The sequence below is a fragment of the Pogona vitticeps genome, chromosome 5 (assembly GCF_051106095.1).
Source record: "Pogona vitticeps strain Pit_001003342236 chromosome 5, PviZW2.1, whole genome shotgun sequence".
NCBI lineage: Eukaryota > Metazoa > Chordata > Lepidosauria > Squamata > Agamidae > Pogona > Pogona vitticeps.
Window position 1 is genome coordinate 74,793,072 of NC_135787.1, and position 24,766 is coordinate 74,817,837.

At 39.4% G+C, this 24,766-nt stretch overlaps 1 protein-coding gene across 9 annotated transcripts in view; it reads left to right on the forward strand.

The window, feature by feature from the left end:
* Positions 1-11,673, forward strand: part of RBM47 (RNA binding motif protein 47) — an 83,121-nt gene extending 71,448 nt beyond the window's left edge. For 6 of the 9 annotated variants that reach the window (XM_020786241.3, XM_020786242.3, XM_020786244.3 and 3 more), the window contains 3 exons: positions 4,461-4,667; positions 6,710-6,906; positions 8,639-11,673. In XM_020786241.3, the coding sequence (XP_020641900.3) occupies positions 4,461-4,667; positions 6,710-6,906; positions 8,639-8,893 (659 nt within the window). In that variant the 3' untranslated portion in view covers positions 8,894-11,673. The remainder of the gene's footprint in view (positions 1-4,460; positions 4,668-6,709; positions 6,907-8,638) is intronic. The other 3 variants (XM_078393999.1, XM_073001176.2, XM_073001175.2) reach the window with 2 other exon arrangements.
* Positions 11,674-24,766: the final 13,093 nt, after the last annotated feature.

The window sequence follows — 24,766 nt, forward strand, 5'->3', positions numbered from 1 at the left end:
CATGAGAGAATAGATGAGGAGGTAGGGAATCTCTGCCCCCCCCCAGATGTTTTGGTCTCCTAATCCCATGACCCTTTACCATTGGCTGCCCTGGTCCAACAACATTTGGACTCCAATTTCTTTCTCTCTGTAGTACATAAAGTTTATTGCTGGACTGCAGCCCTGCAGGAATTTTTGCATTAAAGCCTTCTTCCACAGTGATCCCATCTGAGGTAGAAGAATCAAACTAGGTGAGGCAGCAGCTTTGTGTTTAAATTTTAAATTTTAGAAGTTGATAGTACACTATTCAAGAGGGTTCATTAGAGCAGTGGTCCCCAGTCATGGGCCTCCAGATGTTCTTGGACTTCAACTCCCAGAAATCCTGGCCAGCAGAGGTGGTGGTGAAGGCATCTGGGAGTTGTAGTCCACAAACATCTGGAGGCCAAGGTAGGGGACCACTGCATTAGAGTATGCACAGTCAGACTTGACAGTGAAGCCCGTGTTTGTCTCCTGGCAACTAATCAATAACAGAGCATGCTAATTTGCAAGATGGAGAGGTGAGAAAAGTTGTTGAACAGTTAAAGGAGCTCTGCTTCTAAAAGCAAAGCTACTCATTCTTTTTAAGCTTGATTTAAAATCTTGCTAGGCTTTGATATAGGCAAAAGCTGTTTTTCCCTGTGGAATAGTACCAAAAGGTGCTAAAGTCACTTAACCCATTTTTGTTTCCACCAAAGTTATACCCATGGCAACAAGTGAAGATAAACTTTGGTTAATTACATTTTTTAAAAAAGTTACTCTTCCTTTCAATTCTTGCATAGATGTCATTTTTACAGTGGCAGAGGTCATAACTGTATGAAAAGCAAACATTCATTAAAAAATTAGATATAAACGATCATCCCTTTACATTTCTAAATGAACGTGCATTGCACAATCAAAGAGTTGCTTGTATGGTATGGAAACTGGTGTATTTATTGAAAGCCATGATCTCATTAAAATAGTGGTTTAATTGTTACAGTAATCTGTTCAGTAGTAACAGGTTAGGCCTGAAACAGTGTGTTGCAACGTGGAGTGTTTTTGTCCAGTGTTCCGGCCAGCTAGCCATGCCTTCTTCCGGTACACGTCATACTGCCACACACCAGATGGACAGTATGCAGAATGCTTTGCCATACTCAAAGCTTTCTGATAATAAACAGGTAGCATTCTGTGACTGATCATGCTTATTGGCATATTTAGGAGGCATACATACAGTTCATCATTGTTGGTGTTGCTGTCTGAGTAGAGCTTGGCAGAGGGGATTTGCATCTGCCAAGGGGAGCACCTGCTTCACACCTTCTTCCTTTCCAAGTAGGGGTATGTATGTATGTGTGCCACCACACACAATGTGCTGCTGGTGACACTTCGCTTTCCACTCTAGGCAACAGAAGAGTTTTGGCCAGTCTGGTAACAACTGGTAGGATTCCAATGTAGTAGAATTACACTCAGATTTCTTTCAGTGGAACTGGTTTAGCAACTCAGAGGAAGAAGGTTTTATAATAGGCACTCTCGGGTGTCAGCTAGAAGTAAAGGTGAATTCTGCCCTTCTGCAACTATGCTTGGTATTATTATTTTTGTTTAAAAAGACATCAGTTTAGCAAATCAGGCTTACATGGCACCTCATGAAGAAGGAAAAAAACTTCAATCCCATCCTTCATGTCCATCCTTCCAGCCAACATGCCTTGCTGGCAGCCACACAAGTCGGAGGAGCAGGAAGTAAAGGATGAGGAACCTAGAAGGAGCTGGTAGGCCATGCTGGAAGGAGGACATCAGGGGAACTTCAGAGAAAAGAGGAGTATGGGTTTCTGTTGGTGCCAAGAATGACATGAACCACCAAGAAAATGTAGCAGTGTTTGGAACAGATATGCCAACACCCATCATTTGCCACCATTAAGCACCATCGAATAGCTGACAAAATGAGAAAGCATCACAAGGCCCTGTGACTAAAAAGATTGTAGTGTATACTACTCCCACCCAGTGAACATGCCCTTCACCATATTCTGTCTCCCTATCATAGTTTTCCGTTTCCCCATAACAGTCAAGTCACTATGCTGTTATCAGTGAGAAGCTAAGCCTTCTCTGGCTGTTTTGAGTTACAATATTTTCCTGATTTTATATTTCTCTTGTGTCACCTTCCTCTTATGTCTGCATGTTGCTGTTTTGGCAACATATGATTCCATACTTACCCCTACATTTTGGAAACAGACAGAATGGTGCATTCAGCTGCAGGAATAAAACTGTCTTTAGGTAGGCAAATTGTAAACATCAGTGTTTGACAAAACAAAAAATTAAATAATTCCTGTTTCCTGCAGAACATGCAGTAATCCTAGCTGAGCTGTTTATGTGACCAATAAAATAAAATGGGTTTTACATAATTCATTTAATGCGGCACCACATTTGTCAATTCTTGAAAGTTTGTAAATATTAAAGCACAGTGTTTTCTTTTTATTCCCACAATATAATTATTATTTTTTATTTTAAACACTGTACGTATCACACTCTGGCACACCCATGTTTTTCTTGATAGGTAGGTAGGTAGTGTTTCAATACTATAGAGCTGCTAGTGCCTTTTTGCCATTGCTTATGATTTATCATAGCAGGAAGACTGTAAGTTTTCCTTACAATGTACGGAATTTGTCTTTCTCTGTTTCTGGGCTGTGCGTGTGTGTGTTTGTGTGTGAGTCAGTGAGAGAGAGAGAGCGAGAGAGAGATTTTCTTAACTCTTACACCAGATGTGGAAACCCTTTGGCTTTCCAGATGTTACTAGACAAATAATAGTTCTGTGCCATCAAGTCAATTCCAACTTATGGCAACCCTTTCCAGTCTTTTCTAGGTATAGAATACTCAGAAGTGATTTACCATTCCCTTCTTCTCAGCATGTCCTGGGACTGTGTGGCTTGCCCATGCCTGTATAAGCTGGTTCTTCTCTCAGGAGGTACAGTGGGGAATTGAACTTCTAACCTCTGGCTCTGCAACCAAATATCTAAACCACTGAGCTATCCAGCCAGCTGTTGGTAGACTAAACTGCCCATAATTACTTGCCACTGGCCATCCTGGTTGATGTTTCTAGGTCTTGAAGACCCAACCATTTGGAAGGCCATTGGGTCTCTCTAAGATTCTCTTCCCTGCTCCTGATCTATACCTTGACCTCTATTGACGCAGAGCTTCTCTGTGTTATTAGATGTGATAATCTCCCAACAGGCAAAAGAATAAAAAAGGCTTTGAACAAAATGTCTTGTATTCTTATATGCAAATAATTGAGAATTCAGTGCATCATCAACTCAGATAAACACAGAAACATTCCTACACCTGTCTTGTTGTAAGCAAGATTCACATATAAGAACATGCAGGATAGCTCAAGGAAAAGCATTGGATTCAAACACATGCATAACATCAGTGGGAAACCCACTTTGGAAATGCTCTTGCTGTATTTTGATTTTACTCGTATACTTGAAACCCCTCTGTCCTGCCTCACAGAATGATAATGCATGTGATTAGATGGTGATTTAGCATATATTTTGGACTGCTCGTGGCACAGCCCTGTTTGAGTCCACCACTTACACAATATACAGGAAATCCAGAGCCTTTCCAACATTGCCCAGTTTTTGGTCCAGCAACAAGGCAGTGCTTTCGTCTCTCTTTTTGAGTTGAGCTGGAGCAGTTAGGACTAGAGTTGCATGTGGGAGGAAGGATCATTTTCAAATGGTTGCTTTAAAGATCACATCCAACAAAGTGACCCTTTCTGGTATGATTCAACACAAATTTTTGTTGCCATCTGATTGTATCCTATGTCATGGACCAACCTCTCTCCAAATGCAATGTTAGTTGCATTTATATCCCATCTTTGTTTGGCCATCATAACCAGCTTTGAACTGAGCCAGTTTTACTGTTGTAATCTAGGAATCACACATGCTACATGTACTGTATCTGAGTCAGTCAGTAGCCTGGTTACAGCATTTTTGAATGCATTGAAGTTACAGAGCTGTCTTCAAAAGTGACCTTGTATAGAGTATACTGTATTGTGATTATCCATAAGAGATATACCTATGCATGAATATCCTAGAGGCCATACTTATAGGAATACACTCATCTGCCTTCAGAATTTGACATCCATACTACTATTCATGGGCTTTTTTTTTCTCACACAGCTGTTAAGCTTCCTTTCCCTAAAGCTGTTCTGCTCCCTAATCTGTGCCTACTACAGTGCCTTTACGTTTACTGTATATAACTGATATTTAGGGTGGCTCTTTAGTGGTTCTTGGAGTTGTCATCTAGAAAAGTAACTTTTTTCAAGCTATACTCAGTGCAACAAATAAAGTAAACAGTACTACAAATAATCTTGGCAATATTTTCTTTGTTTCAAGTATTATTTTTACAGAGTTTCAGTAAATGCTGTTCGTGCTGCTTTGTCTAGTTTGTGTTTTTAGTTTTGTACTTTTATTTATAAGCAGGCAGCGTTAGAGGCAGAGGACGAGGCGCAGCGGGCAACAGAGCCCCCGGTCCAAGAGGTTCATACCTGGGGGGATACTCTGCAGGCCGTGGCATATATAGCAGATACCATGAAGGGAAAGGAAAACAGCAAGAAAAAGGATACGAGCTTGTACCCAATTTGGAACTTTCTGCTGTCAGCCCAGTTGCTATTAAACCTGGCACAGGTTGGTATAATTATTGAGATGGTAAAAATATTGTTTGGGGGTTTAAATAAATCCTCAATATTTTAAGGGAGCTGCCAGACATCAGTTTCTTCAGCAAGTGGAACAACAAACTTAGGAAGTAGCTTATGTTTCACTTTTGAAACCGATGCATGTTTTGCTGAGGTTAGAGCTTCCATCTCTTTTTATCCCCACGGTGCAGCAAGGTCAGAATGATGGCACTCGTGTGTTGGTTTCCTTCAGAAACCTACACACTTTTAAATGACACATCATTTCTACTCATATGGGAACATACATGCAGTGGGGGTACAGGCATCGATGTTTGTTGGATCCAAGGGAAGTGGAACTTTGACAAGATAGCAGAAATTTGCCAGAAGTTTGGAAATTAAAACATAGGTATAATTCATGGATATGTACCATGGTCTTAAAATATAACATGATAAATACACATAAGAAGCCAAAATTTGTAAAATAGCTTCTCAGATTTTGACTTTGGGTAGGCTTAACATAGGCATAGCCATTTCTGGAAACATTTCACTGTGTTTCTCTCTGTCTTCTGCATCTAGTCAAATGAGTATCTGTCCTTGGAACTAATCAAGATTTCGCGGAAATTCTTTGAATTCTAGAATAGGCAAGATATTATAGAACAAAGTAGTAAAACATTGCAGCATCTGATTTTGAGTTTATTTGGTGTTGTTTCGTTTTTCAGTGTCAGGAATGAAGTAGTCTTAAGCTACTTCATTCTCAAGGTGGGGTCCCAGGGCAGAACTTGTATTCACTTCACAACGGGCTGCCTCATGAATTCCCCGATACTTAAAGAAAAATTTGCAGGAGTCAGTGGTTGGGCCATGTTCGTGGTGGCTTTTGGATGTTCTTGGATGGTTTTAAGACATCCAGCTTCTAACCCTCACTGAACCACAAATTACATTTAGCAACCTTGAACCGTGCCTCCCTCTCAGCCTGAGCTACCTAACAGGGCTGTCAGGAAGATAAAATGGGGAAGAGAGCTGTGTGTCGTCTTACTGAAGGGAAGATGGAATATAAATGTTGCAAATAAATACTTATTAACATGATGCTGGCATATAGCTTCATCAGTACAGTATAACTATACAAAATGACAGGATACGAGTCATTTTGGCTTTTTGGCAATAGTCTACAGATACCAAACAAAAAAGGGATGACAATAAACTGTGGTGTAATATTTTTTTCTCCTTATCAGTATATATAGGGGCAGGGATCTGAAGAAAAAAGGTGTGGACCACAGCCAAACTTTAGGCTGTAATTCTGCATCCCTTTTCTATGCAGTATTGATCCAGTCACATTCTCCTACAAGCTCCTCTCTGAATTCTGTGCAAAGCCTTGAAATTTCTTTTTAGCACTGCTGCTAGCTTCCAGATTTGTCTATATTCAAAGGCCTTCTGAATTTGGCCAGAACTCTTATGATAGGAAATGTATAAATTCTTACTATTCCTGATGTTAAATGTAGTCATTTGTGGATGGTTCCTGTTTTTCTGAAGTTTTAAAAGCTGAAGCATTTTTCCTGATGGTATCTTCTCCATCTTGCTACCCATGATGGAACAATGGAGATACTTGTATTTGGCAGAAATACATAGGAAGAACACCTGACTGGTGATGTATCATGTCCTTCTACCAAGCAAGTCAATGCCTTTCTTTCTCCATGGGCATACTGTATGTAATTAAATCAGCCTTATCTAGTTGCCCTATAGATATGTTGGATTGCTCTTTACAAATATCTAGCCAGCATGGCCAAGATTAATGGATAGTGCAGACACTGCAACATCTGTAGGGCACCAACTTGGGAAAGTCCAACACAAGCACATGTTTTATATTGCACCAAAACAGAATTTATGTCCGGAATAAGAAGTGCAACCCAACATGAACACCGTGCACTAGTGAGCTTAAGCTAAAATGAATATCTTTTTATGCTAGGTTATGGGCTGCAAGAGCTGTAGATACAAGCTAATTTATGTCATTGTTGATGTTACAGCAATAGCCTGATAACATCTCATTCTGGTCTCTTCTAGTGGCAATTCCAACTATTGGTACCCAGTATTCTATGTTCCAAGCAGCACCGGCAGCAAAGATGATAGAAGATGGGAAACTCCATGCAGTTGAGCATATCATCAGCCCCATCGCTGTCCAGCAGGATCCAGCCAGTGCAGCAGCTGCAGCTGCAGCAGCAGCTGTAATACCAGCAGTTTCAACCCCTCCACCTTTTCAAGTAAGTTTTTACCAAGAGTTTCTCACTTTGTTTTTCCAGCATACAGAAAGCCATCTGAGACTGTATACAGTGAGCTAAACATACCGTGAAGCCAGAAGCTGATATCAGAATCTCAAGCTGTGTGCCTAGGGTCAGCTCTACTTCTAATGTCATTTTAGCAACATTTTGTCATGATGCCATGCACAGTAAATCCAAAGAGAGAATAAATGCACATTTGTACTCGAGCTGTATGCAGATTAAGCAGCACATAGAAGGATTTAGCCATGGTGGGATAAAGGTAAAGCCCCACTGGAGGAAACAAGCAGGCAGACTGGAAGTATGAGGAACCTATTGAGAAGAAAAATAAATGCAGGAACCGATGATACTTTTATTGGACCATTAAGGAAATAAAACAAAAAAAAACTAACAAATAAAGCAGGCTTTCAATGATAATTCATCTTCCTCAGGTTGTACACCAAGTTTTTGTGGGTAGCTCCAAAATTATATGCTTGTATCAAAGTCCCAAAAGTTTCATGTTGGGGGGGGGGGTCAGGTGCAGCTTCTTAGATATTGAGAAGAAAGTACACCCTTGCAGTCAGTGACATCCACTAGGGACATACGTAAAGCATGTTATGATAGAGCAAAACAGAACACACCTACTAGAACTTTGAGACAGTGCTCAGCAAGACACCAAATGCTAAAAATGCCTTATGTACCCCTTTCCAAATCTTTGCACTAAACTTGAAGCACATGGGAATGTTGAGTTACAGCCTGTTCTTATTGAGGTTGAACATATACGTACATAATACTGCAGATGACATGATAAAGTTGCTGGTGTATCAGTGAAAAATATAACATTGTTCTTCTGCTTGGTTTCTTTGAGAACTAGTACCTTATTCGTATATTGTCCCTTTATGTATTTGTCAGTGCCACTGTGCAGATTTGCCAGTGTCATATTATTAGCAATGCTTGATCTGAATTATAAATATGTTTTTGCAACTTCTTTTTGCTATAGAGAAGAGAATTTTCTTGTAACTTGCAGAGCTGACGGAGTAAATAGGTGGAGCTTTGTCATAATGGCTTGGTGTCATACTGATGCATTTTTGTAGAGTCAGGTCTCTTCAGACCATTTTTAGTGCTTCCTGAATGCCTCTCCTCAGCTACTGGAAGGACCAGGATGCTAGACTGGAAGGACCCCTGATCTGCTCTACCAGAATTTTCTTATGATTGTAAATGCCAAGGATTTGAGCCGGGCCCTGTGAATACAATGTCAGTGATCCACATTTGAGCTACTGTGTACTTCTTCCCATTTTGAAAGTTTTAGATTTGTATGTTGAAGAAATCTTTACAGAATATTTAAGAAATTGATTTTTTCTGCCAGAGTTTTTCTGCTGAAGTCTGTTCATTTGTCTGTGTGCTAACTGAAAGCCTCTGATCAGGAAGCTCTCACCGGCTTCAAATGTGAACTGCTCGTATAGCGCTAAACTCCATCTCACTGATACAGTGCAGTCCTAAAATGTAACCATGCTTTCAGGAGTGAAAGAAGGCTGGTAAATTATATAAAAAAATGTTAGTGTATAGAGACAAGAAAAATGTTGACAGATAGCAAGATGTTACTGATAATATCAGAACAGGAGCTGGTCCATTCAGGAGAATAAAATGCTGGAAGAGTCCTCAGATGGGTTTTTTTAACATCCATTTTGGGTTTTAGACTTTCTAAAAATTGTTTATTTTTTGTTGTTGTTGATTCCAGGGCCGCCCTATAACTCCTGTGTATACCATGGCTCCAAATGTGCCAAGAATTCCGGCTGCAGGAATCTATGGTGCCAGTTATGTCCCATTTGCTGCCCCAGCTACAGCAACAGCAACAATAGCCACACTACAGAAGAACGCAGCTGCTGCCGCTGCGGCCGCCGCCGCCTACGGAGGATACGCTGGGTATATCCCTCAGGCATTTCCAGCTGCAGCAATCCAGGTTCCAATCCATGACATCTATCAAACTTACTGAGACTGCCAGCTGTGGTTGGTAGAAGGGTTTGGGAACACTGAAGGAACATTTTACTATTTATGAAGAAAGAACCTGCTGCAGAAGAATGTGTTTGGATGTCAATGAACTGATGACAAAAGCTGGAAGTGAAATTTATATCCAATTTAGCATCATGTTTGAAATCTTCCGTACACATGAAGTTTCTACTAACTTTTTAGGCTTTTTAAAAAGAAAATTAATGTGCCTGAATTCTACGTTTCCAAAAAGGCTTGTTTTTTCAAGGCCCGTTCTTCTATACAGGTTTATATAAAGTAGTAGGTTTTTATCAATTTTATTTTCGCTATATTTGTGGTATGAAGGTTATTTTTTAGCAAGTTCTGCACTCCAGAGATTTCTATTTTGTAGTGCCTTTAATAATATATCAGCTAAATATGAAAAAGTGCACCTGAGCAGGTAGGGAAAAGTTTTTAAACAATCTATTTTGAAGAATATATTCAATATTTAAAGAATTCATGCAATAGATTTTTTTAAAATATATATATACAAATGTATCTTATTTAAGACATTAAACTGGAAAGTGCAATTTGAAAGTGACTGAGACCTCTGCGTTATGTCCTAGCATTTATATGGTTTCTTTGTTACCTGGAGCCACACTAAACATCTATAGTTATAAAGAAACTCCCATAAATATGGTTATGTTAAACTATGCTTAATGTTAGGAGACCTTTTTTGCATTTTCTGTAGAGCTATCATTTGTATTTATCAGCATTCTTTAATTTTCAAACTCAGAGCCAGAAGCAAAGTCATTTATATTTTATAAAAATGTAATGTTCATTTGTCACAGATGAGTTTAACCTAAAACAAAAACAAAAAACATGGGTTTTGGTATCACTGCACATGTGAATGCTGAGAGTGTCCATATGGCTCCAGACCTTATCTGCAGTCAGCTAGTTTTATTGTTGGTTAAGAAGTAGACTTTCCTTATAGTGCTAAATCAAGATTGCTACCTTACCCCAGTAGGAAGGATCTGTTGCTCAGTGGTGGAGTGTATCTCAAGTCCATGGCATCTCCAGCTAAAAATATCAGGTTCTGGGTAACACCTGAGATCCTGGAGACATACTGCCTGCCAAAATAATCAATACTGAATAGATGAACAGATGATTTCTGCTGGTGTAAGAAGAAACCATACTGTAGGTTTATTGATGCAAGCACAAAAATTTGGGTTTTCTGTATTTTTCAGACGTGTGGCATATGTACACACAGCTCTGATTGTACACTTTTCTAATATAAGTGGTGTTCAAGAGATACATCTGCAGATAAAGACATGTGTGGTAAATCTACTTGAAGCCCCTACAATACATGTGCAGAGATACAATAACTGATACGAAGTTGTGATTTCGTACAGCTCGTTATATCTAGGTTTTCTCATCTCCTCTTATATGCTTGCAAACAAAATAGCTCCTCTGAATTTCAACAAGCTCTTGTGTTCTTATATAAAAGGTAGTTCATTTGTATTCTTTTAAAGTATATGTTATAGTGTCAGAGAATGTTTGCTAGTGTAGTCAAGGACCAAATATGTTCTTGACAGAAAATACTGCTTTTTAAAATAGCTTTACCATTTTTCATGCTGAGGTAAGGGGGTTAGTATAGTGATACTAGGTGGATTTTAAGCTCTTGCCTTATTGTCCTTTCCATTTACAGATCCCATTAATGGGAGTTGCACATGCACACTGGTGAAGGAAGGACTCTGAATTTTTTTAAAAAAAAACATGTAAATATATTCACATTATAAAAGTTGTTTTATTTTGCTGTTCTTTGTGGCTGTGTGGCATACCACAGAGTCCATGTTTAATTTCAACGTTATGAAAATGTGTTTAGTTAAGTCATTTTATTGGAGTGTTTTGTGGCCTGTTTAAAGGCTTTTGTTGGTAGTAATGCGATGAATGTAAAATACAGTAAACTGTGGTTAATTTCCTTTATGTAACATGCCCTGGTACCACCTGAAAGCTTTACTATAGTGAAGTGTGCAATACATATTACACATGGAAGGGTGGGATCCAAAGATCTCTGAAGGCACCTTCCTTGCACACTTGGGAGCTTGGACAGCGCTTTCCAATCACTCTAAAAGAGATAGTGCCACCAGTCTGGGAATCTCTGGTTGCTACCTGAGAACCTGGAAGGAACAGTGGAAACATGCTAATTGTTTGAATATAAATGTTTGAGCATGTGCCCAGCCTCTTGGGATCCTTTCATATGGAGTCTGTGTTTCTGCATAACAGCAAACCAGGACATGGTTTGATGAATTCTAGCTACAAGTTATCCATGGTTTGTTAGCCAGCCTCAAGAAACCACTGTTTGTAATTGGTTTCCTCTGGCTTGTTTAAAACCATGGCTTTGAAAAAGAAACTGGCAAAAGGGCCAGAGAAAAACAGATCACAAAAGGGGAAAACAAATTGTGATTTTGGGGGGGGGGGGTTGTTTGCAGTACAGTTCACAGGTAAAGCAACCAACTAACGGCTAACAAAAACCATAGCTTACTGTGACATGCATACACAGCCGGTGTGGATCACTAAGACAAAGGCTGAGTATACAAATTTAGAATGTTTATCTAAACGGCTTTATACACAGTCAGGTTTTTTAATATTCCAGACAATACTTCCATTCAGCAAATCTATTCTGAATCTAAATTGTAATATAAAATATAAATATTTTCAAGAATATGTTTTGTCAAGAGAAGTGGAAACTGTTAAGTATTTTGCTATAGAAGTGAATGGCAGTAATTCTCCTCCCTCTCCCTAAAAGAGTGGTCCTTTAAAAACACACCCACAAATCCACTGTTGCCCGAATTACTGCTGCACCCTACCTCACAGGGCCACGTTAACTACTGCAATGTTTGTAGGGGGCTAGTTTGCTTTAAGCTGGCAGTCCAAAATGCCCTGCCGTTCTTTGACTACGGGGGCCTGAATCCTTAACCAAGGCCTAAATGCTAACTATAGTTCTCCCTCAGATGATAAGTGTGGATATGAACCTTGCTGCTGTATTATAGGGCACAAATGATAACTGTTCCTCTATACAAAAGTGAGACTCTAGTCTTCTCAGTGTAAACCTGTCAAGGGGAAAGGGAGGTCAGAACTGTTCTCTTTGATATTTGGCATTCTGCAAGGATTTGTTTGTTTTAATATGTGAAAGAACACAGAGAGAGGCATAAGGGCATTTGCGATGCAGTACAAAGGAACAGATCTCAGACACAGGTTAACCTGAAAACTACGATACTCCCAGCAGCTGCATCTTGGGTGAGAACTCAGCATAAATTCTGTTGCTTTTACAGGGCCACCTCATGAATCAGTTTTTCTGAGTGGTCAAGCATATATATTTTAGTGTTTTCTCACCTCTTACAGTACTGCACTACACAAGTTTTTGTAAAATGACTGCCAGCAGCAAAAGGCATAATTAACACACTGAAGCAAAGCACCACTGTTCTACTAATACTCTGATTTTATTTTTAATCTCCCATTGTGCAGAAATAATGAGACCTGAGCCTTCTTTTAAAACCTTAGTCAGACAAGAGGGCTTGGACTAATATATCCAGGTACTACAACTACTTTTTATCAGAACTGGATCTCTGACTGTATTTTACGTTTTACCATATATATGTATAGTATCAAATAAAATGGGTCCCAAACTTATACTAGGCAATGTTCTTAAAATGCACTTGTTCATAGGAACTCTGGGCAGGTGCAAACATACTAGCTGAAATGCCTAGCAGCAGGATCAGGAAGGTTGTGTAGGCCTCAATGAGCCAGCAGTCTGTGGTGTGACTCTTATTACTATTTCTGAACCATTTCATGTATACACTACTGAGGCAAGTTATGACTTGAATGTGAACTTTTCGTAGGTTAAGAACAAAACTATAAAAAAGATATGTATGTTTGCCTTATTTTCAAACATGCTACTAGTATAGATATTTTGCTGTATTTCTATTATTTTGTGTGTTGTTTTTGTTCCATTTAAAAGTACTTTCTTAGGAGGTAGTAAATAAAAACATTCCTGTATAAATGGGTCCTTGTCGTTCATTCTCTAATTCATTTTTACAGCTTCAGAGTTAATGAAACACTGGCCTATTTTCAGTCATTTTATTGCATTTTTATATGATCTTTTAGACCAGAACTGATAGTCTACTTGCCTCCTTACCCATTGTAACATCAACTTTTCTGGCATCATTTCTTTGTTAGTCATTGGCTGCTTTTGGCAAGATGTAGGGAAATGCCCAAGTTTAGATGCTTATTTTGCTATATTATTGCAGCTGAATTCTATTAAACGCTATAGCGATGAACAGGGGAGTCATAGTTGCTGTTTTTTATACAAGCTGTGCACTTAATTAATTATAATAATTACATGCTGCCAAATCAATTCCAATAGACAGCAAACATTTTCCAGGATTTTTCTACGTCTCGAGTGCTCAGAAGTGGTTTTACCGTTCCTTTCTTCTAGGAATGCTCTGGGACCATGCAGCTTGCCCAAGGCTACACAGGCTGACTCTTGTCCTTGGAGGCACAGCAGAGATGGTGTAGTCTAAAACAGCCATCCCCAACCTTTTTAGCCCCACGGACTGGCTGGGGAAGGCGGGCACATGTGCAAAGGGTGGCACAGCACTCGGGGGGCACTCGTGCACATGCGTGAAGGGGTGGGGGAGTGCTCATGTACATGCAGGTGCATGCGCGCAGGTGCAAATGGGTTGTGGGGGGGGGAGTCTGTCTCTGCGGCCCGGTCCGGCTCAAGCCACAGACCAGCACTGGGCTGTGTACCGGGGATTGGGGACCTCTGGTCTAAAATAATAACTTGTACATCTTCTTTGAACAGGTTTACTCAAGGTTACAGGATGGTTATAAAATGTCTGATAAATACAGCGTAGCATACTGTTTCATGTCAGTGTAAGGTAAATAGTCTTGGATTACTCAGTCAAACCAGATATAATTAAGTGTACTTAATAATTTGTATGTGGAATTAATTCATGCAATGAGCAGACCAGACCAAGAAGGTAATCTGAATTTCACTCTTGATGCAATTTTTTGTAAAGAATACTTCCAGGTAAATTTAGATCTACTATAACATTTCTCCAGATAAAAAGTGAGATAAACTCGATGTTGTTCCCACAGTGCCATAAATTGCAACCTTAGTGCTCCAACAGGCTCCTGGAAAATTTGAGACTAGTTTTGAAAAAGGGAAAAAGCAAATGTCTCTCGGTATTAAGTAAAAAGCTATCATTTCCTTCCTGGTTCTATAAAAGGACATTCAAGGTTGCCTTTGGCTAGATCTATGCATAAATCCTTTCTGATCAGATTGTTGTATCATCCCCTATTTTCTTCTCCAGGTCATTTACAGCACTGGGTGTTTTTATTAGAGTACATTAATTAGAGATCGGTAAATTTACTTTTTTAGACTTTTTAGTTTCAAAACTCCCCAGCCATCTGGGCATTGACCATGCTGGCTAATATATTCTGAGAGTTGTAGAATATCAATATTTGAGGAAAAAAAGCAATTATAATGCTTTTGATCTTTCAGAACTAGTTTTGCATGTGGGCTATGGCTTGCATTTGTTGCCTTACAGTGTAATATTCCCACTTACTTATTTGAAAATATTATCAAATATATATTGTATAATGTATGATATATTTAGTTTTTAATAGTTTAACAGTTTTAGCTTGGTGGATAAAATATGTTCTTTATATAGCTGCTCCATTTTCATCTCTTTCAGCCATGTTTTGTTTTCATGCTGTTCATTTTGTAGTTGGAATTTGAGGAGAAAATTTCAGGCTTTATAAAGAAGTCAATGCTGTTCGTAGCTTTCTTTTTTAATTAAATCCGCCTCCCAAGGAAAGTAAACTTCCTTGTTACTCTGTTGTGTCCTTGTAGCTGGTACACTGGCCAGAGAGAATAAGGAAGTGTATTGTAGTTGGCCCTGGGTCCATCTTAAACTAGTTTTTCAACATTTTGCAAGTGGTCATGTGCTTTGTGAGCAAAGAAACTGAGAGACTTTTTCCACAAAGGAAGGTGTGTTCAGAATGCAATTGTATTTGTCAAACTGCTATTGGTTTGGTGGTCTGGCCATGTTAAAAAATTAAGAGCAATTCTACCGTGATACATACAGATTTCAAATACTGTTGGTGCTGACTGCAGTTCAGTCACATTTTGCATAATTTGTATGTTGCTTCTGTTAACATATTTCTGAAGATGGAGAGCTGAAGAATTTTGTCAGGTTTCTCTATTTCTTCTATTATGTGCAAGAACTGGATAATCCTTTCCCCCACCTAGTTTTTAGCTCTTTGTTCCCTTAACCTCCTAGTCTCTAGCTGCTTCCCATCCTTTTCTGCTCAAGGGCAGTGGTCACCAGGGGGCTTAATTTAGCTTTATGGCTGGAAGGTACCGTACATGTTCCATTCCTCATCAAAAGGAATAATAACACAGTTAGTGGCGAAGTTTTTATTTTCAGGCATGAGAACTCACAAACCGCTATAGCAAGATTTTATATTATGCTATGTATTTTATTATTTTATCTTTGTATAATTGTGTCTTTGACCACATAATAAAACTTTACTTACTTACATCAGGAGGAGTAGAGATGTTGCTTTTTGTACATGGATAAATTCGCGCCCATAATGTTTTAATCAGAGATGTGGAACTTTACATTTTGGACTACTACATCTATCACATTTACATTTTGGACTACTGCAACATGGTTAACATTCACAGTGGTTGGGAGATTTTTAGAGTTAATAGTCCAAAAAAAAGTTAATCTCCGATCTCTAATCTCTTTAAACAGTGTCATGGATTAATAACTGCTCTACTTTCTCACTATATTATATATTTTATCTTATATCTTAAATCTTTGGAATCAGGAATGAAGTATCATATAGCAACTCACTGCAAAACAGAATCTGTTCTTTACTTACGTTACTTATCCAAATGACATATTCACATGTAATGTGAGAAATTTAAATCACACAATCGCACATGGATCTCCAAGAGGAAACTGCTGGACTGCTTGATCTGAGAAGCACAGGTCTTAGAAGAGATTTGTAGAGGCTTCTTTGTTTTGCTTCCAAAGCACTGTCTTGAATAAGGCTAAAGAAGCTTAAGTGGAAGAAGAGTCAAACCTTAATGTGTATTAACATTCCCCCATTTGATCACAATACACATAAGTAAGCCATACCATACTTACTTAAATAGCATTTTCAGTCGACTCTGCTTCCATTCTTACGAAACTGTGCTCCAGAAGAGTTTAGATAAAATCACCATCATACAGATATTCAGTTGTACTTCTGGGAAGAACTGGGACAGGGTTAATATTGGATATTGTCTTTTAAGGTATATCAGAGCTTTTCCAGGAGATAATTTGTTCTGTTTTCAATCTAGGTAAGCTCCTTGCTAATGCTAAGATTGCAAATAGTTGTAATGGCAATGCAAATTAATAAATGAAGTAAGTGTACTGAAAGTGTGTAGTAAATTATAAAGGTATAAGGAGGATTTATATATACTGTATACAGGTATATGTATAGTATTTTAAACAGGTGATATCCAAACTCAAGGATGCCCAGTGAGATATAGTGGATAGAGTGAGGGACTCAGGAGGCCTGGGTTTAAATTCTGGCTCAGGCATGGACGCTCACTGTGTAAAACTTGTAAAACCACTCCTTAAATATCTCACTTGCCTGGAAAGCCCTATTATAGTTGCTGTAAGACAGTTCTGACTTGATGGCACCTAACAACATCCAAACCTAGGACTGTGAGTTAGCTTCAAATTCTTTGGTATTCATTAAGACCATAAACAGACTCTTTTCTGGGTCAGACCAAGAACCTGTCTAATCCCGTTTCCAACAGTGGTCAGTCAAACGCCTCTTGGAAACCCACAAGCAGTAACATTCTGTGATTTGGGTGTCCGAGCAGCTGATATTCTTCCCAGGACAGAATTCTAGATTTACCTCCCTTCTGGCTGATTTCAGGACCAACTGTCCTAGGGCATGATCATGCACTGTAACTTCTGGTTCATGACCAGAACAGATATTTATCTTGTCTATACTGCTATAATATTTCCCACATTGATATATTTTTCTCCTTTTAATACCTTCTCAGTGTCATTCTCTATATCAAGATCAGCTTGAGTTTTTTGATCAGAGAGCGAATGGTATTTCCATCAATATGAAATTGCTTTTCACCACTAATTTTCCCATCTACAACACTACTATGGAAGAGCTTTCCTTTTTTGAGATTCTGAAGTTGTATAACTCTAATATATTTTATAATTTGTTTTAGTGTAAGTGTTTCAAGAAACCCTTTTGGCTGTGATATTTTCCCCTGTGATGGACTGTGCGGAGTTTGAAATCTGTTTGATTTTCTGTTCTTTGCACTAAGTACGACTGCACCTTCCTATGCTAGTTTGGGGAAATTCAGGGGAGACCAAGGCATTATATTGAAAGAGCTCACTCCAAAACAAGGAGAACTGAGCAGCAAATTGTGTTGAGTAACTGATTACATGGAGTTTGGTCAAGCAAAGATAATATTTGATCTGGGAAGTTTCCTGTGGTAACATAGACATAGCACAAGCCTACAGATAAACATTATCAAGTAGCTAGGGAGGGACAATGGCAAGGGGGAGGTGTCAAAGAGTTCACATAGGGCAAAATTACACCAGTAGCGTAGAGGGAGATCACAATAGTGTGGAGTATCTACAAGAAAAAATGAATTTGACTTCAAATAGCATAGTGTCAGCTGGCAAATGAAAGGAGCTCTGGAAACACTGAATTAAAAGGGTAAAACCTCCTAAATTATGATGTCAACTGAGAAGGTCTCCATGATAACAAAAGGGGAGAGTGTGCTTTTTTCTTTCTTTCTTAAATAGAAGTGTTGCAACTTTAGCTGGGTATGCTTTTGGAAATCATGCTGGAACTCAGGATACTGCATAGTCCGTAGATTAGTGGTGCAGCACGGACTTGCATGAATTAGGAAGCACAGGAGATGAAGCACTGAGCCCCCAAGAATTCCCAGCCATAGAATTCTATGCTATGTTGAATGGCTTTATATAGAAACCTCTCCTGGGCACTTTGGCACTTTCAGCTACTCACTTCCTACACTTGGTGCATGTTACATATTGTTTTGTTAAGACTGAAGCCCAGAACACTTCCCATTGTAGAGAGAGAATAGTTTGGCCCTGCATCACTCCTTAATGTATTATCTTGTGCCTAGCTGGCTATGTTAGCGACCAAAACACACACACACCCCAAAAAATTTGTTCAGCTAAGTTGTTACGTTTCTTTAATGTCAAATATCGCTCCGAATTCCAGAAGATTTTCATAAGTGTTGGCCAGAAACCTGTTGATGTTCACTTACGTTTTTTGTAATTTGCTACAGCTAACTGACATTCTCATGAACTTTGCCAATCCTTTGGCAAAAAAGGGGGGTCCTGCTGTAGTGCGGATTCAGGTTACCTCTTGATTATCACATGACCATTGAAAAGCCAGCAGGCTGTGCTCCGGCCTCAGTCATCCCCTTCTTTATTACCATGGGATAACTATCAATCTCCAACTTCCCCAGACCCTCTTTCCCTCTTTCTGTGCCGACCGTGGGTCCGGGTGCGTCCCCAGCACATCTTTCCCTCCCAGCACTGAGATCGCCTGATCGGCAGTGCTGCGAGTTCAGATACACTGCAATTTCCTGCCATTACCATATAATCCAAGTTCCAATGCCTTTCGAATCCGCGCTACCCACTCCCAGTGTGACCGAATCCTACTACCACCCTTACTAAAGCCAACGCTCCTAATCCAGTGCAGGATAGGTGAAAAATCTCTGCCTCCCCTCGGCTGCTCTTGGGACAGCCTTGTAGTATCGTGTGGCATCCGGGAGGCTGGCAAAGACACACCTCCCTGAGGGCATTCCCTTAGCCCCCCCCACATGAGCAGTCTGAAGAGGAAGCAGTTGGCTACATATCCGCACACGCAAGAACCCTGTTTTTTCAGTAGCATGGTGAGTCTTCTCTCTGTGAGACAACAGATGAGGCAAGTAGTAGATCTCTCTTCTTCCTCACACGTTCAGATTACTTCTTTTCTGAACATCCAAATACAGTAGGCCTTACGTTTCCAGCTTTTGTGGATTCAGCCCTTTCCACCTTACCACTCAGCAATTTTTCTGTTAGATGCTTTTTACAAGACCATTGAGTAGACAAATAATTCAAGATCCCATCAGTTATCTTCTGGATTTCCAGCTACCCCTGGGGAGGAAAGTTTTAAAATAAACTATCATCTTATGTTGAATTATAGTCATCCTAAATGGCTGTTAAAGGTAAAGATAAAGGTTCCCCTTGACAATTTTTGTCCAGTCGTGTTCGACTCTAGGGGGCGGTGCTCATTCCCATTTCCAAGCCATAGAGCCAGCGTTTTGTCCAAAGACAATCTTCCGTGGTCACATAGCCAGTGCGACTTAGACACGGAACGCTGTTACCTTCCCACCGAGGTGGTCCCTATTTATCTACTTGCATTTGCATGCTTTCAAACCGCTAGGTTGGCGGGAGCTGGGACAAGCAACAGGCACTCACTCTGTTGCGTGGATTCGATCTTACGACTGCTGGTCTTCTGACCCTGCAGCACAGGCTTCTGCAGTTTAGCCCGCAGCGCCACCACGTCCCCAAATGGCTGTTACCACACCCTAAATGGCTATTAGTGTACAACACATCTAAAATGTGAATGTTCCTAATAATCCTTTTCTATAGTTGTAGTGTCTTTGTGCAGCAGAGTTTGTGGTTTTTCTCTATTTTACCGTAGATTAGCTGGAGAAAGAATGAAGATGTCAGGACAAGATTTAGATTGTATACCTGCATACCATATTGTTGAACTCACCTTTCCTCAGTAGAAAAACTTCAGCATATTTGATGAACAGTGTAGCTGTTAGAATTTGTAAGACCTCACAGTGGCAAGAGAATAGAAATCTCAGCAAAACATTTGAAAAGAGCCACAAGCATTTGTAAAGATTACACAACAGGCCATTCTGTACTGGTTTTCTTGACATGTTGCCACAAAGTTTTGCAAATATCTTTTGTGCCTCTCTGTTGTAGGGGGCAAATGCTCTTCTGTGTTCCCACAATGAACACGTAGATATAATATAGATGCAGATAGGTATAGATGTATATTATATTATATTTAAAGATCCAGTCAATATAATTAAATAAGCTGAAGATTTTCCCCACTGAACTCACATTCACAATAGTTGTGCATCATGTTTTAATAACTCAGATTGATTTTTATAAACATGATCCAGACACATATAAGTACTTTTAGGCTCTACTGATTTGAATGTTAAGCACAGAGCACAGTCCTATACATAACTATTGAGCAATCGGTACAATTAATAACTATGTATAAAAAAGAATGGGAACCTCTGACACTCTAGCTGTTCTGTACTTCAGCTTCCATAGTTCCTTAGTATTGTCCGTGTTGGGTATTGCTGTGAGCTGTAGGCTGAAGTCTCCTGCAAAGTATTCCAACCTCACTATCTTAGAACACAATCCTAAATAAGCAAGATGGCTGAGGGCCAACTGAGCTGACAATAGTTTAGCCAATTGTGTGTTTAATCCAAATTACACCCAACCTAGAAACACTAATTAGATACTAATTAGAACTCTCCTTCCTCCCGCCTTATTTTACCCCAGCACAATGCCTGGGTTGGGAACACTATAATTTGGCTCCTATCCCACTCTGCTCCTTCTTTTTACCATTTTTCATTCGTCCATCAAATGATTTGACCTAGGAGGGTAGTTCTGCTGGCAGACCCTCTTGTTGGCAGATCTCTGAGACCAGCCAAGAGAAGGAGGTTCTGCCTGTTCCAAAACTACCTGTTGAAAACTGAAAGTGCATATTTGAGTTAGGATTGCTTTATTATGCAGAAATTAATAGGACTCAGAACTGTTCAGCTTGCCTGGATCTTTTTAATGTTGGTTTGTACATAAATGTTTAGTATAAACTATTATAAATACATATTTTAGTTCAATTTTTTCAAGTAACATGTGCCAGAAGTTGAGTACAATGGTGTCATTTGTTGTTACAGTAGCAATCTTGCATGCATTAACACTGGGTATCAGTGGGAGTGGGGTTTTACAGCCCAATGTGATTGTCTTTTGCTCTAAGGCCCTGGTCATACGAGGGAAATATTTTCTAGTTCTGTCAGTACTTTCAATACCTCTGGGTGGTCACGTGGTCTATATCCCAGGATGAACTTCCCAATAACTTTTAGCAGTAACAATTTATTTCCTCCTGTTTGAATCGTTATGGGTGGTTACATAAGTATATGTATATGTATATGTATATGTATATGTATATGTATATGTATATGTATATGTATATGTATATGTATATGTGTGTTGTGTGTATGTGTGTGTGTGTGTATATCTGTGTGTGTAATAAAAAATATTTATCAATATATCGATTTATCAGAAACAAGGTTCCCTCTAAAGAGCATGGTTATGTGTGAGTGTGCTTGACTCCACACTCCTTCCGGACAGCTTTCCTCCTTCCCTGTGCACCCACAACTATTGTCTCCAGCCCCTTTCATTATGGATGCAATAGAACCCCAAATGAGGGGGGTGGACTTGCACACGGGGGTGGTGGTGGAAATAAGAGGGAACATTGATCAGCAAGGGGGGTCTGTTTAGGAAAGTGTCCCTCTGCTGCACCAGCTGCTCCTGCAGAAATGTATTGCACACAATGGACATGGCATATCCACGCAGTGGTACTGGTGATCACCCCCAGGACATGACATTGGCATTTGAATGTTTCAATGTATTTTCTCATAAAATAAAATAAAAATTATTACCAGTAATGGCAGAGACCCCCAGTGACATACTTTTATCACTGCATTGATGTATTGGGCACAATTTTTTTAAAAAAATTATATGTGTGCTGTCATAATGGCAGAGTAAGAGGATTCTGATAAATTATGGGAATTCCATGGGAGCAGAGCCTCTTCCCCTTTCATTCCATTGGCAGCCAATTATAAGTTTTAATGTGCTTCATACTAGTCACACCTTCAATTAAAAAAAACTCCAAAAGCACAGGGAGCAGTATTCAAAACAATTATCCCAGGTTCTTGTGCCCACCAGAAGCAAGTGTTTTCTGCAGTCAGTGGATTTCATCTACCAATTCAAGACCACACCATTCTCAAATACTTTACATCGCAACTGGTCACAGCAATATGTTTTGCTGAAATATTTCACCTTTCCCAGCCTCTCACGGTCAGTACTGTTTTGTGAAACCTGTAACGAAAAGGGAACAGGAAATGGTGCAGGGACGGGGCCATGAATAATGAAACTGAACCACCTTGGCTCTGCTGCAACAGTGGCCATGGGGAATTCCCAAAAGAGAAACTCCTTTGTTTTAAAATAAAAAATTATACTTGAAACTTTACTTTGGTGGGTGGATGCAGGAGAAGCAGAGCTGAACTACGATCATTCTCATTGTAAATATGGGCATGGTGATGCATGCCCAGGGCGATGCACCCTTTTTGTGCCTTAACTTCCACCTCTAGTAAACACTACAGCGTAATCCCACCAGTCAGTTTCCCTCCCAATATAAGAGTATATCATAGCATGCCATCAGTGCTGTGGAACAGCTGATAGAGCATCAAACACAGGCTTTGATGCTATCAACCTCTGCAAAGAGCAGATTTTTACCACACTTCTGTCCATAACTATCCAATATTTTCTAGACTAGTATGGTTGATTTGTGTTTAAGGGCAGAAAATCTTGTGTATTTAGCCCTCAGGTAAATGGAAATATTGATTTTGTTTGTATGTTTTCTTTTAAGGAATCAAAGAATACACATCTCCTTTTAAAATTTACTTTTGTTGGATGTTAAGGTTCAAGAAAGGCGCATTAATGTGCCAGTGTTTTGGGTGATGATGGCGGGGGCAATGGATCCATGCCCCAAAATTTATTTCCCATGCTTTGGTGGGGGGGTGGAATAGTTTCAATGGTGACGTTTTGTTTTAAACAAAAGGGCTTGTTTTCTTTTTCTTTAAAGAATTTGCCTGCTTTCTGAAACATAGGAACACACAGACATAAATGTTTGGTGGGAGTCTCTTTTTACTGATTAATTTAAGGTGAAAGGGAAAACGTTTTTTAAAGCCAAAGCTTCAAAAGGTTTGAGGAAAATAATCTGGATTACTTCTAGCAACCGAGCAAACTCTTGCGTATATTCACAGTTAGGAAATAAAATAATCAACAGCAAAGTAACACATGGGGCTCACCATACAAAGCAGACCATCTTCTCCCAACCAGATTCTAATTGGATCTTTAAGGAAACCACATCCACTCACAAAGGAGAGGGAGTTGCACTGAAGCCTGTCATGTGAAGAGACGGGAATTCACACTACAAAACTGTTACTCATAAATCTACACATAACAGATTGGTGTTAATATGCTGCTCAAAATTTTCTCCTGGGATACACAAAAATGGGTGCTACAACTCCTACCCCAAAGTATTAATTTCTGTGGAGGAGATAATGCAGAAACTTGTAATCAACCATAACTTTACACTGGTTAGGGCCACGGTATAAATGAATAAAATATCCATTAACTGATGAAGAGCAATATCTTGACACAAAGTCTCAATAGTTACATAAATAGGACAGCTCCTGTGTGTGCACCAGAGTCACCTTTATTGGATGTAACGTCTCTAAACATTCCCCCCTCTTGGCTGAAGGTATTAATAATTTGGACAGGGATGATCAAATAAGCTAGCAATCTTGCTGTCACATTAAGTTTTGGAGCAATATTCTAACAGTGCATAAAATGCAAGCTGACATGAACACCTTATATTATGAGAAACAATAAGCACTGCTAATTATAATTTTAAAAATATCTCATTTCTGTTAAGAAAATGATGTAATAAATTACTGCACAAGATTATATATCTGCTAGGTTGTATATTGTGGATTTTTGCTTGCTTACTTGTTTACAATGCTTCTAAAACCAAGAATAATGATTTCCTGTATAAAGGGCCAAATGATTTGGGGCAGAGATTTTTTTAGAAAACTAAAACACAGCATTCCAAAGCAATCTTACAATTTCACAGGTCTGTTTTTGTTCCCGAGTATTATATCAAGTGTTCCAGTATTAATTCCTGACATAAGTCAGAACTCTCATTAACAGTCATTTTTGGGCCAGCTAAACAAACACAAACACACATACCACCCACTTCTTTATGCATAGCTAGCAACAACAGAGGTAGAGAAGCACAAAATACACTAAGCACAAGAATTAAAATCAGAAGGAAAGAATACGATGTAGAAATCAGAAGGAAAGAATACGATGCAGAGGGAGATTGGGAAAACTTGGAAGGTGATCATTTAGGAAATAAAAACAATGAAGAGCAGCTTTGTAGAAGCAGTTGTTTCATTCTGGAAATGAAAGGATTATAACACACAGTGTGGAAACAAAAGTCATCTTAATGGAAAAGCAAGAAACATATTAAAAGCTTTCATATCTGCTCCACTGGCCAAATGATTTAAGATGCCTTCTTTCCAGGGAATTCTGGGAACAGTAGTTCTGAGAGGGAGACCTAAAGGACTCCAACATGCCATTTTTAGCAGTCTTACCAAACTATAATTCCCAAGATGATTTGGAGAAATAACCCGGTATAGAACAATTAAAGATTTGTATTGCAGACATGCCTTTAGATTTATATCTGTTCATGCAATAATATGAGCAAGGGATGTGGTGGCGCTGTGGGCTAAATCGTAGAAGCCTGTGCTGCAGGGTCAAAAGACCAAGCAGTCGTAAGATCAAATCCATGCGACGGAGTGAGCGCCCGTCGCTTGTCCCAGCTCCTGCCAACCTAGTGGTTCGAAAGCATG